This window comes from Ascaphus truei, chromosome 8 (assembly GCF_040206685.1).
Source record: "Ascaphus truei isolate aAscTru1 chromosome 8, aAscTru1.hap1, whole genome shotgun sequence".
Taxonomy (NCBI): Eukaryota; Metazoa; Chordata; class Amphibia; order Anura; family Ascaphidae; genus Ascaphus; species Ascaphus truei.
The window spans coordinates 29,561,665-29,578,715 of record NC_134490.1 but is presented as its reverse complement, the minus strand read 5'-3'; the positions used below and the strand labels follow the sequence as shown (position 1 = coordinate 29,578,715).

General features: G+C 43.7%; 2 protein-coding genes across 3 annotated transcripts in view; one reads left to right on the top strand and one right to left on the bottom strand.

The window, feature by feature from the left end:
• Nucleotides 1–15,885, top strand: part of LOC142501308 (mpv17-like protein 2) — a 49,227-nt gene extending 33,342 nt beyond the window's left edge. The window contains exon 7 of the transcript XR_012803464.1: nucleotides 15,642–15,885. The gene's annotated coding sequence lies outside the window, so the exon portion shown is untranslated. The remainder of the gene's footprint in view (nucleotides 1–15,641) is intronic.
• The window catches only part of RAB3A (RAB3A, member RAS oncogene family), a 41,278-nt gene that overhangs the window by 11,734 nt on the left and 12,493 nt on the right, over nucleotides 1–17,051 (bottom strand). The window contains exons 1-2 of one of the 2 annotated variants that reach the window (XM_075611059.1): nucleotides 14,880–14,988; nucleotides 6,064–6,291 (exon numbers count right to left, since the gene is read on the bottom strand). In XM_075611059.1, the coding sequence (XP_075467174.1) occupies nucleotides 6,064–6,291 (228 nt within the window). In that variant the 5' untranslated portion in view covers nucleotides 14,880–14,988. Of the gene's footprint in view, nucleotides 1–6,063; nucleotides 6,292–14,879; nucleotides 14,989–17,051 lie in introns of those variants that run through there. The other variant, XM_075611058.1, reaches the window with a different exon arrangement.

Genomic DNA, 17,051 nt, shown 5'->3' with positions numbered 1-17,051 from the left:
AAAGACCAAGACGACTACCAAAAGTAAGATTGTAAAATAAAATCAGAACACACACACACACACACACTTTTCTTTACATAAGTACATCACCGAAGGTATATACATCTGGAACAGAATATCTGCAGTGGATCCTTTCTTCCTCAATATTTTTGCTGGGCTGACAACTCGAGAGAAAATAGGGGCAAACGGTGTATACATTCTTTTTTAGAATCTTGTCAAAGTAAGTAATGCCCTTGCATCAATGTAGATAAATTCAAGCCTTGCAATAGTAGACAAAACTAGGCGCAATGTTCTCAGGATGCCGACCTCCACGCGTCTCCCTCCGACTCCGCCCTGGCGCTGATGTCGTCGAGGACCCGGATCGAAAGTTCTGAGAAAACGGACCATAGGCTCCTTTGCTGATCTGGTGTTTCTGGGTACTTCCTCACCCTATGCGTTTCACCGGAATGGGTTCTTCTGGGGGTTCATCTTTTTTTCCTAATTCTTTGAGCCCAGGTACTTTTTCAAAGTGCATTGTTTAACATTTCAACTTGTGAGGTTTGACACCTTAAGGCAGCATTGTTGAGGGATAGTTTAGATATTTAAATTGTAATTTAGGAGAATCTATGTAAGAGAGATAAATGTTTAACACAATTTCATTGGGGTCGCTTATTTTGTGTAATTTCTCTGGTTAATTCCTATATGCACATACAGTACATGCACACAGACCTTCTGTGGTACAATTATTCTTACACAGCACATAGCCCTGATTCTAAGCAGTATTGCTTTCAATGTACTAAAACACCATAACATATTGCGATGTAGGATTGCAGCTTTAATATTGTTCTTTATGTCCATTTTCAATATCACTGGCCTGTGTCTTCTGTGTATCTACCGAATCTGTCAATTAAACTGGCCAATGAATCCCAGAACTTCCCACAAACAAGATGCTGCCTCTTAATTGAGTTTTAAAGGACATGTTTTAATGCAGGGACGTGTGGCTTTCCCAGATGGAATGAGTATTTCCACAATAGTCATGTTTCTCATTTATAGAGTATTTGAGAAAAGCGTTTAATCACTATGCTGTTAAACAGAGCAGTGCCTCCTAGACCCTAATGTACTAAGGGCATGCTTAACGGGTCACTGTCACGGTAACTTATTACAAGGTTATAATATACACACAAAATATCTCTGGGTTGAATTGAACACGACTTAGATATGATAAATTATAGTTTATTCCTTAAATAAGGTGAACACACAAGATATACAAATAACAGGCAAAATATAGACACTTACTTAGGGTTGGAATGGGGATGATGAAGTAATCAGGAACCAGGATTAGCAATTCATCAGCAATCACGAAAATACACAAAGAACACGAGGAACACTGAGGATAGGCTGGACACTGGTTTATATGCAATCTCCAGTCTATACCTTATTATTGAGTGCAGGCTATTGGAGAACAATTACCTGCACCCAATCTCTCCTTGCCACCTTACCTGAGGGGCACCTTACCACCCGCCCACTGGGTGGGTAATATTCTAATCAGGGGTCTTCATTTCTCAGTCCCCCTCCCACAAGCCTGGCGTCTCCAAGTCTATCTTGGCCAAGATACCCTTTGTCCAAGGTGTGAAGTACAACACTTAATCTTAAGTACCCATGTCCTGCATGCTGTTGGGCTTGCATACACAAGCAGGGTGGGGGGAGTCTTTGATCAGGAGTTTTATGATCGACCATTTGTCTGCCATCCTGACCTATTAACATAGCAGATGGGCTCTGAGTTTTCATACCAGACACAAAATACAATAGTTTAATACCTTCACATATTAAAATAATCTGTTCTGTTGGGCCCAGTGGGCTGATACTTGCCAACCCCTCATGCCGGAGGGGGTTCTCCATAGTGGCCAAGTTTCAGCTCTCTGCGACCCCCAGAACCGGAGATACACAAATGCAGGTTAAAACACTTTTTTAATACAGGATTTTTCCCTTTAAAAATGAATCTCTGTTTTTCACTCTTTCCCCATTGAAATCAAATGGCTCCGCCGCCATAGACTTTCAATGGGGCAACTCCGCCATTGACGTCTATGGGACTTCTCCGCCATAGCCTTTCAATGGGAAACGCCGCCATTGACGGCTATGGGGAAACTCACCAATCTTTACATTTGCCCACACTCCGTCTGGTTGTTCGGAGAGGGCTGGGAATCGCCATGCATTCATGCCGGAACCGTGGCTACATGCGACCCAAATCCCAACCCTCCGGTCCTCCCAGAACCGGAGATATGGACTCACACTTTTTGCAGTTTTGGACTTAGCCGTTTTCATGCCACGCGTTTTTCTCCCATTGGAATCAATGGCCGGCGCCGTCATAGGAAATGCATGGGCGAGCGCCGCCATTAGATTCAATGGGGCCTCCGCTCCGCCATTAGAGTTAATGGCGCGACCCTCTTATTGAGCTCGACCCTTTACGGGGGTCCTGGATTCTCGGACCCGGTGGTGGTCGAGTGTGGGGAGGCCTAGGAGCTAGGGGCAAAAAGAATTTTATTCCTAGGTGCCCTAGAACCCAAGGTTCCCACGCCAATTGTCGGTGAACTTGAACTCGGTGATAAAGCTCTTTTCAAAGACATAGTATCCGCTTTTGCAGTCTGCGGTTTGGATGGCTGCCAACCTGTTCCTGGAGGTCGGCGTTGAGGAATCCCCATTGAAGTCAATGGCCCCATTGACTTACAATGGGAAACCGCCGCTCCTCCTCTCATACGCCACCTGCTGGTCTTCACTGGAAACAGGTTCAAAACCGCCAGATCTGCCATTGGAATGCACGGAGCTGCAATGGCGACCTATGGAAGGCTGCAAAATGGAGCCTGAAAAGGCGGGAAAAGGGAACAAAGGGCTATAACCACCGAATTAACATTAACCCCTTCCCTCCTGCATCAACCCCAGTGTAGGTGTTGGTGCAAACACTGGGATGAGAACAATACATTTTTACAGGGGAATATACATTTGGATTCTGAAGCAGGGTAAAAACACATTACTGGACCGCAGTCCAGTTAACCCCCTTGCTTCCCAGGTGAGAGCAGGGGGTGGCCAAATGGGGTGTAACCCCTTTAATACCAGGCCAAACCCCCTCTCCCATGACAGCCACATCTGGGTGACTGATTACTTTAGCACCCAAATCTGACACCTACAAGTATTTGTAAATCATGTTCCAAAGTTAGTTTGGAAACCTAGTGAGCCAAGACTTGGGAAGGGTTTATTTCCTCTGGCTTCTCCCTTCCGACTGATATTGCAGTGTTGAACAAGCGTTTGCTCAGGCAAAGCCCCTGTTTCTCTCCCCCATCCCCTTATCTTTATTGGCTCTGTGATAAGTACAGGGTGGTCTAAGAGCAATGCATGTTACAATAATAATAATAATAAAGGATTTGCTCTCAATGACTGTATTAGGGAGCCCCGTGCCAATTCACTGTCCATTATTACCATCAGGTTTATAACCCTCTCACTGCCAGAGGGGTCAAACACGGACTGCTGGGGGTGGTGTCAGTGAGAATAAACAGGCGTTGCCATGTGGAAATAACGGCTCTGGGGGAAAAAGGAGGGGGGTGGGGAAAGGTTGATTTAATCTTCTTTAAAAAGGACATTACTTGGGAGTTCACAATCAAAACAGGTCACTCTTTGAAGGAACAACACCTTTATAAAATTAATGAAGTCTCAAAAACAGCCTAATCACAACAGAAAGCAGAAAGTTACAGTATCAATGGAAGGGAAAGTATTTATTTATAAAATGTTTTACCAGGAAGTAATACATTGAGAGTTACCTCTCGTTTTCAAGTATGTCCTGGGCACAGAGTAAAACAAATAATACATGGTTACAAGTACAGTTACATAAATGAACAGGGTATACATTATATACAAGACATTGCGTGCACAGTATCATTGTAGACAGCATAACAAAAGCTGACTTAAAAAAAAAAAAAAAAATCACATCCACAAGTGTTTTTAAGCATCACAGGAGAGATTATTATATACATGTGTTATCTATATAGATATATAGCTAGCATTCTGGTCCATTTCTTTCTCATGCAATGTTTTCCACAACAGGGAATAATCCAACCTTTCCTGACTGTTATATTTGTCACTGTGCCGCTTGTAAATCTGTCTCACGCTTTCCCTTCTCAGAACCTGACTAATTGGCATTTTCTCTCTGGAGAAAAGGGGGGGGGGAGGGGTATTAGAACAGCTGCTGCTTCTTCTTTAGTCTTTATCAGAGCCATTTGATATCTGTGATTAAGACGCTCATCTGAATTGTTGAAAAGCTCTTTCAGAGGGATTTATGTATTAAACAAACATGGCTAAAAGAAATGTTTTTTCCAAATTCTTCTGTCAGCTCCTTGTAACATTGAGAAAGTCCCTATATTAACCAGTCTTATGCTCAAAAGCAGGGGAGTGCAAACTCTTCTCCCTGCGCCCCCCTGCCTGTTCTCACCCCATCCCTCTCGGCTCCGGTGTCAGACGACGTCACGTTACCATGGCAACGCGTCACTAGAAAGTAAAGATAAGTAAAGGCCTGTAAAAGGCAAGTAAAGTTAGAGGCCTCGCAACAGCAATACGATTCAGGAAACCTGATGGTCTGGGTGGTGTTCAAGGACAGATAGAATTTTTAAATTGTTAAACGCCTGCGGTGACATGCAAATAAAAAAAACAAAAAGCACTGCAAATAAATGTAAAAAAAGACAATTAAGACTTTTGTTCATAAAAATGCAGTCAACTAAACAGAGGTACACGTTTGTAACTAATATGTAGTGAATCTTCTGTATTTGTTAATAAAAAGTAATGCTACTCTTGGGTTGCAAGTATAACGTTGTGGTACTTCTAGTTTTGTTTAAAAAAAAAAAAAAAACACAGGGGAAAAAAATAAATAAATACTATTCAGTGTATAAATGCTGTAACCAAAAGAAATGATGTGGTACTTCCTGGTTTGTAAGTAAACGCACTGTTTGGAAGCGTATTTTACAATAATGCTGAAATTTCACTTTTTCACCTAATAGGCATCTTACAGATGCTGTAATAAGGTAACAGCAAACAGACAGATCACCACATTCTCCAAGATCAAAAACCCAGCACGAGCTGCTTAAAATTCCTTCCCCCCCCCCCTTTTCGTATGGAGTCAAGTGTTATAACTCTATTAAACACCCTGAGCCAAGATAATCCACCAGTAGAAGCTGCAGAGCAGGAGCCTGGATACAGTTGTAGCAGGGAAATGGAATAGCCAGAAGCCCAACCCTCTCCTACATTATTCATGACATGAGCTGTAATTATACAATATGCTGTGAAGATGCTTCCCATCGCTAAAGATGATTAGATTTGATTTCCCATTCAATGAAGGTAATCTCTTCTCCGGCAGTCACGCCATATAGCGCGAACAAGTATCTCTAGGTATTCCACAGCTTGTATGAGCACGGAATATACTGGAGATAGAGAAGGGGGCTTTTTCTAAACGTACAACCTGTAATACATTCATACAAAATCACTGTAAAGAAGGACAATGACATTAGCAACTTTAGCAATACGAACTCAGAGTAAATGTCGATAACATTTACACACAGTACAGATTAGTTGGTGCTGTATTTTGCAAGAAAATGACGACGTATCAGGAACAGGCTAAATTGTGAAAACATTGGGGGGTTCAGAAATGCTTGGGAGGGACAGCAGGGTACCTTAAAATAAGGGGTGGATAGGGAAGAGGTGGGATGTAGGGTAGTACAGCAGGCAAAAAAAAATAATAATATAATTGTTTCTCTTTTAATACACACCATTTGAAAATGTCTGTTTAGCAAAACTAATTCCTAATCATAAACAGGCTCAACTAGGAAGAGAATCGTTATTAGTGTTAAAGGGACATTAAAAAAAAACAAAAAACAAAAAAAAAAACAGCAATATATAACAGATATGGATTCGAGTCTATGAATTACAAAGCAGACTATAGTTCAAGTACGTGGCAAAGTGAAGGACCGGAAGATACAACTGTGAAAAGCTCTGTCGTAACGAACGAGATAAACGGATGCAGATGTTACTCGGATAATTACACCTTACCCAAATCTGCAGCTTGATCCTTTTGTCATTCCTGTAGATTGTTTTCACTTTGAAGTCAATTCCAACGGTGCTGACAAAGGCCGGGGTGAACGAATCATCGGCGTATCGAAACAGAAAGGAGGTTTTCCCCACGCTGCTGTTGCCGATAATTAAGATCTTGAACATGTAATCAAAGTTCTGATCGGAGGACTCTTTCTGCCCGTAGCGGGAGTCTGTAGCTGATGCCATCTGCAGGGAGGGAGAAAGGGGGAGGAACGGTGAGGAGTGCCCTTAATAAATGCTGTTTTAACAAGTTGCTCAATGCTATGGCAACCATACCTCGCCACCTAGCAGCATGATTAAACATTTGTTAACTGCATGTTTTACATATAAAGCGATGACACTCATCCGAATCCTATTAAGCAAGGAGCAGAAGAGAATTTTCCCAAGGTGTACAGGCATTTCTATTCCCAGGTGTCGAGTTCAGACTTCAGTGAAGATTCACTGATATTACGCACAGAGGGAGGCCTCCGCTCAGCTTAACAAAATAATCTATTACGTACTAGAGGGGTGGTTATGGGGAATGTGCACTGGATATGTAGACAAGAGAGGAAAGAATCCCTGTTGCAAGCACTCTACTTATACTAATTATTAAATAATAATATTTCAAATTTAGAAATGTTCATAACGGAAGAAAGAGAGAAAACTAGAACTCTAATGTTAAAACCTAAAAGACGCTTAGTGCTTGAATGGAACCAGAGATGGTCACATACAACTATAGGAAACTCTCTACAAAAGAGAAATTTCTTAATTGTTACAATAGAATTGATACTAAGATGCAGCTATATGTGGGCTGCGTGTTAAATATGCACACAATAAGTGTACAGATCTGTACAATGCAAATATACAGTCAGGTAGCTTTGCTGGTAAAAGAACCATTAGTGATGGAAACAAAAACGTGTGAGGGAGACTAAAACGTCTCAGGAATATACAATATATTCCCCGTGGGGCGGGGTATGTGCAAATAAAATAGTGCCCAATGAAATAGCTGCCTAAATGTCACCAGATAGTACAGTGTGTGTATCTCTGAAATAGCAATGATTAGTAGAATATGTCTGTTGTATATGAGCTTATCACTGAACTGGCCAAACCCCAAGTAAGTGAACCCATCGGTTTTCATTGTAAGCCCACTTCTGTCGCTAGTAAAACAGCTCCATGTTACAATAAATTCCAGACACTCTGTCAAGACTAGAGTTCTAGTTCTCTCTCTTTCTTCCGTTAATAAATAATAATATTTTAATAATGTTCATAATTAGTAGAGGTAGAGTGTTTGCAACAGGGATTCTTTTCTCTCTTGTTGAGATTGACTGATAGAAGACCATACTTTCCCAATAAAATGACACATTATGGAAGAGAATCCCCAAATCTCACCGATTTGGGCACTTGCAGGTTGACATCTCTGGATTTATGTTACAAGCGCAGAAAAGGAAATGCCAACTACAGCCCAAGCCTGGCAACTTTGGACTTGCTGCTGGATAGTGGGGTGATGTGTTGCAGAGCAGCAGATAAGATGATCTTTGGATCTTTTCTACATCACCTTCCTACAAACAAAGTACTCACAGGTTACATTGTAGCTACGGGACTACTTTTTTCCTCCTGAAGGGAAGTACCACTCTGTGGGAATGGGCCAAGAATGGCTAACTGCCAGAGACCCAGCCGCCCCCATAATTTTTGGATTATTTTTTCCTTTTTTGTGTTGTTGTCTTTCTGGCAGTGTGTAGCATCTTCCCCCCCCCCCACTTTATTGTGATATTTGTACTATGTAGATCAGTGTGTGTCTTCCTTGTCCCCCTTCCTCCCGGGTATACCCCTCTCTAGAGGGAGGATTTGTTCGGGTAGCTGCATCTTAATAGTGCCCGGTGTAATATGCTTTGTTTATGAGATTTTTGCTCTCTTTGCATTACATTGATTTGCGTTTAACCACTTATAGGCCACGTCCATGGTAATTGCGACCGGATTTATCGCGCGCCAAAATAATTTGCGACGGCCGGATCACGAGCGGTTCCCCCAATGAGGGCGAACCAGCTCCGTGACGTCATTGGCCATGCCTCCGACATGCCTCCCCGTTGCGAGGATCTGTAGTCCACAGATCGCTCGGCTGACAGGCGCGCACGAGGCGCCTGCACCATGGACTTGGCCTTAGTGTCACAGCTGTTTATGAGTGCTGCAGGTACTCTTTTATTTATGTATCTACCTAGGGTTTAGGGAGGCCCTTATACCTGCGTGCACCACTCTGTTTATTTATGTAGTAGTAGTAGTAGTACCGATTGACTTTAGATTCTGTCTAACCTTCTAGTAGAGTTCCTCCTCAAATACCCCTGCATGACATCTTGATCCACATAGCAACCCAGGGTGGGGCCTAGCATACAACAGTCAAATTCGTAACCCTTTAGGAGCTGGGTTACGTGTTAATTTGTAAACATGGTAAGACTGCAGGGGTTTTGATTTCCCTTGGTGTAAGGTCACTGTTTGTTCATCAAGTGCTTGTACAGCCAGAGCGCCCGCGCCCCCGCACCCTTCCCCCCCCCTTACCTTTACTAGCTCTGATAAGGAGAGCGTGGGACAGGGGTAAAGAAAAAAAAACACCATTTACAAAAAAAACAAAAAAAAACCTTTTTTTTACAAACAATGAAAGCAGCCAAATCTTTGCTAATAGCACAGTAAGATGTGTTTGGGGAGGCCAATTAGACTGTTAAATTATTTACAAACTGTTGTTTTCTGACCAGCTATGTAATACTGTACCTTTAATGTAATACAATGAACAATATCTTCCACCACATCTACCGCAAGACACCTTCCAGACACTAAATAAACACCGGAAGATGCAGGGTCGTCCAAACCAGAGCCCTCCCCACACCCCATAAATTCTATAGCTTCTCTAGGGCCGAGTAACAATTGGAAATTCTCACTCCCTGCACGTGAACTATAATGACGTTGATTTAGCCATTGATTGTTTTAATGAGCGGAAACGGACATGCATTCTTGAAATAAAAGTCAAATTGGTGTTGCGGAAATCCACTGGCACAGAGGTTGATTTCCTCTGTTCTGAATGCAGCCGTTTGCTGCAAGCCAATCAATTAGTTTGCTGTTCTGTGTGTACTGGGAAAGAAGTCAAGCTAATCAGTGTCATACCTCGTATGTTGTGGGGACTGGGAACGTCAGTGGTCCTTTGGGATACAATGTAGCCAAACGGATGTCAGAATGGAAAGGATTTCATGAATGGAACTATGCCTTTGCAGAACTTAAATCCCATTCAACAGAACAGGCTTTAACATTTAGAGTGCCACTGGACTTACAGCACTTACAGATCATGTGCTCTCTCTCCAAGAGCGATCACATGACACGACCGGGGAGATAGATATGGAAGTGGAGAGTGCACCCCTTGCATTTTAATCGGGGCTGGAATCTCAGTGAAAAGCGGTCAGCTCAATCACCCCCTAGAAAGCTAGCAAGTGCCCCGGGGGCTCTGGTGTGCCAGGGTATATCATAAGGGAACTGTAAAACCCAAGGTGTGTCAAAGCATAGAGCCGTTTAGCAAATTTGGGTCTATGGCCCCTATGCAATATGATTGAGACCACACCCCAAAGCTGGAGAAGAGTTTGTTTTATTCAAACGAATGGGACAGAAATCTTGTCCAGCACATGGAAGACAACTTTACAGAATACTAAACCATTTCTAATTTCTAAAACTGCAACACTGCCCACTGTGGTACGGTTGCACCGAGACTCCAATGGGAGCCTCTGTACAATAGAGGCAATTATTGAGAAATGTTTGTGACATTTGCTCGCTTAATACAGGGGGGCGCAAACTTTTTTCCTTACGCCCCCCGTCACCCTTACTTACCTTGGCTCCGGCGTCATGACGTCACGTTGCCATAGCAACGTGACGTCACATGACCTTGCGGCGTCATTTGATGCCGCGTTGCCATGGCGACCCGTGTGGAACCAAGGTAAGTAAAAGGTTTACAGAGGCCCTGCAGCTACCCCAGCACTTAAACCGCGCGTCCCACCTGGGCCCCCCAGTTTGCGCACTGCTGGCTTCACACAAGTTACAATACCAGACAGTGGGAGATATTTACTTAAGTCTCCTGGCTCCAAAAACCAGGGCAAAAATAGATTTAATCAAAGAAAAGGAATCCAATTTGATAGTTTTTCCCCCAGTTTTTCAACCAGAAAACTTTAGTAAATATCCCCCCTGGTCTGGTATTCTAACTTGTGGGATCCTCTATTGAGTTGCCAAATTTCACCAAAATTAAGTTGCGCATGTGTCATTTACGAAAAAGTCGTAGTAAATATACAGGTGGATTCTTTACGTCTCACACAAAATCCCCATGCACGTCTGTAATTATCACACAAGGTTTATGCCGCATCTAGTCAAAAAAAAAATTAGCTTCCAAAAAATCCCTTCAGAGGAGTCTTCCTAAAACTTCAGCTTCCTTTATTACAGAGCTTGTACAGACAAGGCTGGCTAAAGAAGTGTACAGCAATAAGGCCGAGGCCCCGCTGCTCACAATCTCCCGATAGCCTCCCGAGCCGGTCCCAGTCCCTCCTCACTGCACAGCTGACTACGTGCTGTGATCCGTCAGTCTGCCGGTGCTACCTGCTCCTTGTATTTTGCAGCGCTGACGCATCGCGTGGTGCATGCGTCAGCAAATGAGGGGAGGAGGAAGGAGCTACGGGAGGGCGGCGGCTTGTGAGGGAAGTCTGTGCATGGCTCTCCCTCCCTCTCCCCCCCTCCCTCCAAAAGGGAGAGGGGGAGAAGTGTGTGTGTGTTGTGTGTGTGTGTTGTGTGTGTGTGTTGTATGTGTGTGTTGTATGTGTGCGGGGCCAGGTCCCGGGACACTCCCGGCACGTGTTAAAAACGTGCTGCTGGAAATCGATGTTCTTCAGCAAGTGGTCCAGGATGTGGGAACAAACTTTATTATTTATTTCAATGCCCCAAATAGTATTTGCTGGGAGCTGTATGTATTGTGGGCAGAATGAACATAAACCAGATTCCCCTCCTCCCTGACACACGACATGGCCGTGCCCCCCCTCGTCATTGCCCCTGCCCCCCGACCCGTTTGGCAATGTCCCCCCAGCGCGCAACACAGTTCACTGCAGACCGCTAATCGCGGTGCAGTGACTTGCACGCTTGCCGCGTGGCCGCGTGCAGCGGGGCCTTAGCCTAAGACTTCAGGCCTCATTCTTATTCCTAGCAGTCATGTTGGGATATACAGAGGAATTCCACTGCATTAAAGACACCTTAGTAACATGCGCAAAAACTTTTGCATGAGGTCACGAACCATGCAAAATTTGCCATTTTTAAAATCGTTAGCCTTAAAACCTGACCTGTTGTGGGTCTTGCGGACCCCTGACTTAATGCTTAGACAAGAAATAGGGCACACAACACCCCACGCATAGCTCACGGACAGGAGATATTTCTCTGAAAGATTCTGGCGACATGTAGTAGCCCAATGAGGTGTCGCAATACAGTTGAAAGGGAATTTGGGGGGTGGGGGGAAAAAAAATATATATATATATATTTTTTTTTACAGTTTCGTGAATGCAATTGACAGTTTCACACGTCCCAACACCTCAACCAAGATACAGATGTTCTTCTAGAGATGGGTGTACCACAGATTGGTATAGTTTACCAAGGTGGGAAACAGGGGATCTCTGGAGCTGGAGCACCCTCCTCCATAGGGGGTGCGGGTAGGTTTAAAGGTCTTGGTCACATAGGCCAATAGGAAGCCACAACAGAGGACTTCACTGTTTCCTATTGGCTTGCGTGACTCAGGAGCATTAAATCCGCCATAATAATAGCCCCACATAACACCGCCGGAGCCGCTACCAGCGCCCAAAGGATATTGGGAAGCAGGGGGGCCCTGGAGCTGAAATTAAGGTGATTAAGCTATGGAGACACTTTGCTTCCAACCCATAACTCAAAAAAGCCGGATTGCTGCTATAAAGGGTTAAATCTGGCTGATTTTTGCTCTTTTCGGAAGTTGGACTCCTACAAGTATTCTTGAATCACTTTATGGTTAGTTTGTGAACATGGCGAGCAGAGACTTGGGAACCATTTACTTAACTCTGGCTTCTCCCTTCTGTCCGTTTGTGTTCAGCACGTGCTTGCCTCCCATTCACCCCTCATCTTTACTGGCTCTCTTATAGGGGAAGGGTGGGGAGAAGGGTAAAGAAAACAAACACTTATTGCATTGCAGGTCCACCGGGCAGCAAAAGTGTTAAAAGCAGAACCAAGCAGCCCTACGCTGCAGAATAAGTGATTAATATCCCTGGCATCCATCCACAAGGCAACCCGCGGGGACATAACCAGCGGCACTTTCCTGCTTTTTCTAACTATTGATCCCCTATTGAGCGAGACGGATGAGCAGATTCCAATTGCACGGAAATACTGATTTATACGCAAATAAACCCAGTGTCAGCAGTGCATCCCCAATATCTCGAGTGCCTCCTGGGATTGTAAATTAAAAAGGATTGGTACAGAGTCCAAATGCCGCACTTGCACCCGATTGTGGAGCAATGCCTCGGTTTGCAACACTTTTTATAAATAACCCCCCCCCCCCCCTCCCCCGTATGCTTGCATGGTAGCAAAAAAGCTTTAGAGCAGAGGTGTAATACTGACTTCTAATGGTGGCCCTCATGTTCCCTCCTCATCAGCCTCTCCTCCATATGCTGGTGAGGAGGAGAGAAGATGGTGGGGGGCGTGAGGACAAGGAGAGCGCCAACCATCACCTCACGGCAAGCACAGACTTTTTCCGCGCTGCGCTGCACTCCCGGCGCACATAGTCTGTGGGCTGGATGAAAGCGTTCAGAGGGCCGCCACATTCAGCCTGCATGTTTAACAATCCTACTTTGGAGGGTTTTTTTTACAATCTAATTGCTCTACTGAGAAGACTGTTTATGGGTCTTAGAATATACAAGTAAACAGTTACTCATTTGTAAAGTAATTATACCATTAATCAAGCAACTAAACTGTGGTCCAAGCGGCTTATTAAAAAAAAAAAGGGGGAGGAAAAAGTTATTTACCATATTTTAGAAAATATATAGTGTGTTTAGAAACCAAAAACCAAGAGAGGCTCCGAAAACAAGTCCATTTTTCTTTAATTAGGAAAGTGGAACCATTCAGTCGTCATTAAAAAGTAGTTGCACTGTGCACAAATTTGCCAGTGTTCCTTAGGCTACGCTTATAGTGCCAGCGACGCGACGTCGCGTCAAAACAAATGCATTGCCGCCGTTGCATGCACTTATAGTAAGCGTGACGCGACGGCGTGGTGACGATCGCTGGAAGTCATCTCAATTTGATTTTTCCAGCGACCGCAACGTGACGTCACCGTCACTATAAGCGCAGCTTTACAATGCAGAAAGGATGGGTTTGTTAAATAAAAACAAAAAAAAAAGGTATCGGTACCCCCTTAGTGGTACTATTCCATTTCAACAAGTGTGTGATAAGTATACATTTCAGAGGATTAATAAACACACAATCCCAGCAATCTCTAACCCCAGGACCACACACACACACATCTCAAAAAGGAGTGCTACTGAGCACAATATTCTCCCTCCAGCAGAGGTTAATGAGAATTTCCACAGGTAGTGTTAGGACCTGCATACTGGTCATGTGGTGAAGTGGCTGCAGGCTTATAACACTTTGGCCAAAGGATTTACCTAAATGGCCCTTACTCATGACAATAGCAACATTGAAGTATTTATCTATGTATTTTGTCACATTGGATATTTTTGTCTTTTGCTGTATACATTTCAGAGGAAGGTAAAGATCCAAATAGAAATAGTCGGTGCACAGCCAAAATAGCAAAGCTAGGGACGTGGTGACCAAAAAGTTATTTATTGGTTAAAAAACAAAGTAGGGGGTCGGGGGGGTTCAGTACCCCTCCCTTTTTTATATCTCTCCTCATTTTGTCCTTCCTATAAGGACATCAACTAGACAGCGCTATTAGATAAGACCCTGAACCACACAACCAGAATTTACATACTTGCTTCTGAATATACGTCAAGAGCTGCGATACTATATAGTGTACCGAAAAGCAACCCACTGTTTTTTACAACCCTCCACGTATGTATACGAAAACATTATATTGTGTACCGCTCTGTTCAATGGTCATGGATGTGGTTCGTAACCCGCTGTCCCAATAAAAATATTTGGAAAAAAAAAACATAAGTAGTTCTGGTAATCCTCTAACATGTTTCACACTGGAAGTGCTTTATCAAAGAGTAAACGCACTATTTGAGGAGTGAGGAGTTTAAAAGGGAGTTCAACAATAGTGCTTTAGTTCTAAGCCAGTTATTTCACCTGCTTACCCCTTCCATATCTGGTGTGGATTGACAGCGTTGGTAATTCTGCTTTTGCAGGACACCCGCGACTGTCGCCCTCCTTTGTGAGTGGGGTTTTGGCTTGCATATATACTCACATACCTTCCCGATCACACACAGTGTGGATACAACGCTGCGCTATACGTTTATGGACTCATGATCTCCGCTGCTGCATATATGTGTAAAGATTGAACTGGACTATCACTGTATTTGTTTGTGTGGTCTTTTGAGCACCGGATTCTGGATTTGCATTAATCCTATCCACAAATACATTTCAGATGAAACTACAAAAATAAAAAAAAACATATTGGATTAGTGATGTACCGAGTACCGGGAATTACCCGGCACATTTCCAGCTACCCGGACCCGGCAACTGAGTCGTGGGCCCGGCACGAGTAATACCAGGCATCGGGTAATGTCAGGGTAGCGGAAAATAATCTTATTACTTACCTTTCAGCCAGCGACGGACGACATCTAGGAACAGCAGCAGAGGTCCTGTGGCTGTGGCAGCATCGGAAGTGTCTTCAGCCGACATGGGACAGCAAAAATCCATTCCACAGCACCGCAGCAGGTAAGCACTGTGTGTGTGTGAGCTGCCAGGGAACAACGTGACCGGAGCAGGAGACAGAGCGTTCCCATTGGACAGTCGTCTGTCCAATAGGAACGCTCCTGCTCCGGTCACGTGGTTCCCCGGCGGCGCACACACACACACACACACACACACACAAAGCAGTGCTGTGTAATGGATTCCTGCTCTCCCACGCCGGCTGAAGCCACTTCCGATGCTGCCACAACCACAGGACCGCTGCTGCTGTTCCTAGATGTCGCCGCCACCCTGCAGGTAAATGAAAAACCAGGTAACCGGGTACCGGCCGGGTACAACTATTGATTTTGGCCGGCTACCTGTTACCTGTTTTTTTCAAAACTCACCACAACACTAATATTGATTTTACACAGGACACAAGCAAGTAAAAGTGTCACTTTCATGTGACTATAAGGGAGCAGATCACAGTCATTAAAATTAACTTTCCTTTTCCTGCTATGTGGCTCTGCTCCTTTGCCCCACTGCTGCTAATAGGGACAGGCTAAAAGCAGAATTCACCCAGATATTAAACGTAGAGAGAAAATAATCTTGCTTTCTTTCCCAGTTTAATTTAATTTGCTTTACATATTCTCTGGTCTCTTTACTGACACTTTTTTTCCTTTGTGCAGAAACTAAAGGGTGACACTGTAGCAGAGAGAAATGAATGGGGCTCATGGTGAAATTCTCTTCCACTGGCACGATACGGGAATCCATTAACAAAATAGAAGAGAGAGTGCATCTAAATATAGAAATGATTCATTCTTTTTAACATGGGCTTGCTGTACCAGTAAATTAATGTGTTAAAAATAAAAGGATCACTCAACAAAAAATAGAAAATAAAAGCCTGGAAATATAAATTGCATGGGATAGATATGTTACTTATTCAGAGCTGCAGTCCCCTGTAATGATCACCTACCACAATCCGCACACCGCGCTGATTCTCCATCTCTTACTTCCAAAATCATGAATCCAGTTCCTTTGGCACAGTGTTTACATTGCATTCAGGCCCATATGTACCAAGCAGTGCTATGACAAGAAACACATTCCGCAGGCCGAAGTCACCTTACAGTCCATTCAACTTAATGGGCCATAAGGTGTTTTATGGAGTGGTGCTTTTTAGTAAATATGGCCCTAATTCTCTTCAAACTCCAGGGGGAGCATAGGAGGAATTCAACCAAGTAAAGAACAGAAATACATATCTAAGTGTAAATGTCTTGAAATTATGAATTGCAAGAAAAAAAACTTGGCTAATTCTCTTCCTAGCATGCGCTTCTGCCGGAATTTATTCAAATTATATATAAATATATGCCCCTCATTATCAATATAATTTCCCGTGTGTGTATGTGTATAACTTGGGCAAGGTCACAAGCAGACCTCACACTGGGATTCAAACCCACTACAAAAAGAAAGTGACATTAGCACCGATTGTCTACTTCAGCCTGTTTCTCACAGGGCTTCCACACCACAGCACCTTATTCATCAGACTCTAGCTCTGAACCATCACAATATCCAGACACCTGTATACACACAAGGGGATCATTTGCTTAAATCTCCCGGCTGCAAAACTGGGACACAACCAGTGCAAAAAACAGTATCAGATTTATCAAAGGGGAAACTACAAAGCTTTAAAGGAGATTCGTACACTCTGGTGCTGGTTTGGCTCCCCTGGGGTCCTGCAGAAAAGCACTATTTTTCGCCACGAGGACCGAAAGTTCCCAAGATACTTACAGGTGAAGTGACCAGTATTACTTCTGGGGTTTTAAACTGGATTTAAATGGACATCCAATAGGAAGCCACAATCTATGATGCTGCAGCTCCCTATTGGCCTGAGATTTGACCGCCATTTTGTTTCCCATGAGGGATATTTAAACCCTGTAAGACTCTTGAAGTGAAGAAAAAAAAAAAAAACGAACAACACCTTTAAGTAGAGACCGCAAAGCTCTTCGCACTTTAATCTCAGTTGGAACATGACATTGCGCCTACCTCTGATATTTCTCACACGAAGAAGCTGAACGTCTTATTTTGTTCACTGAATAGAA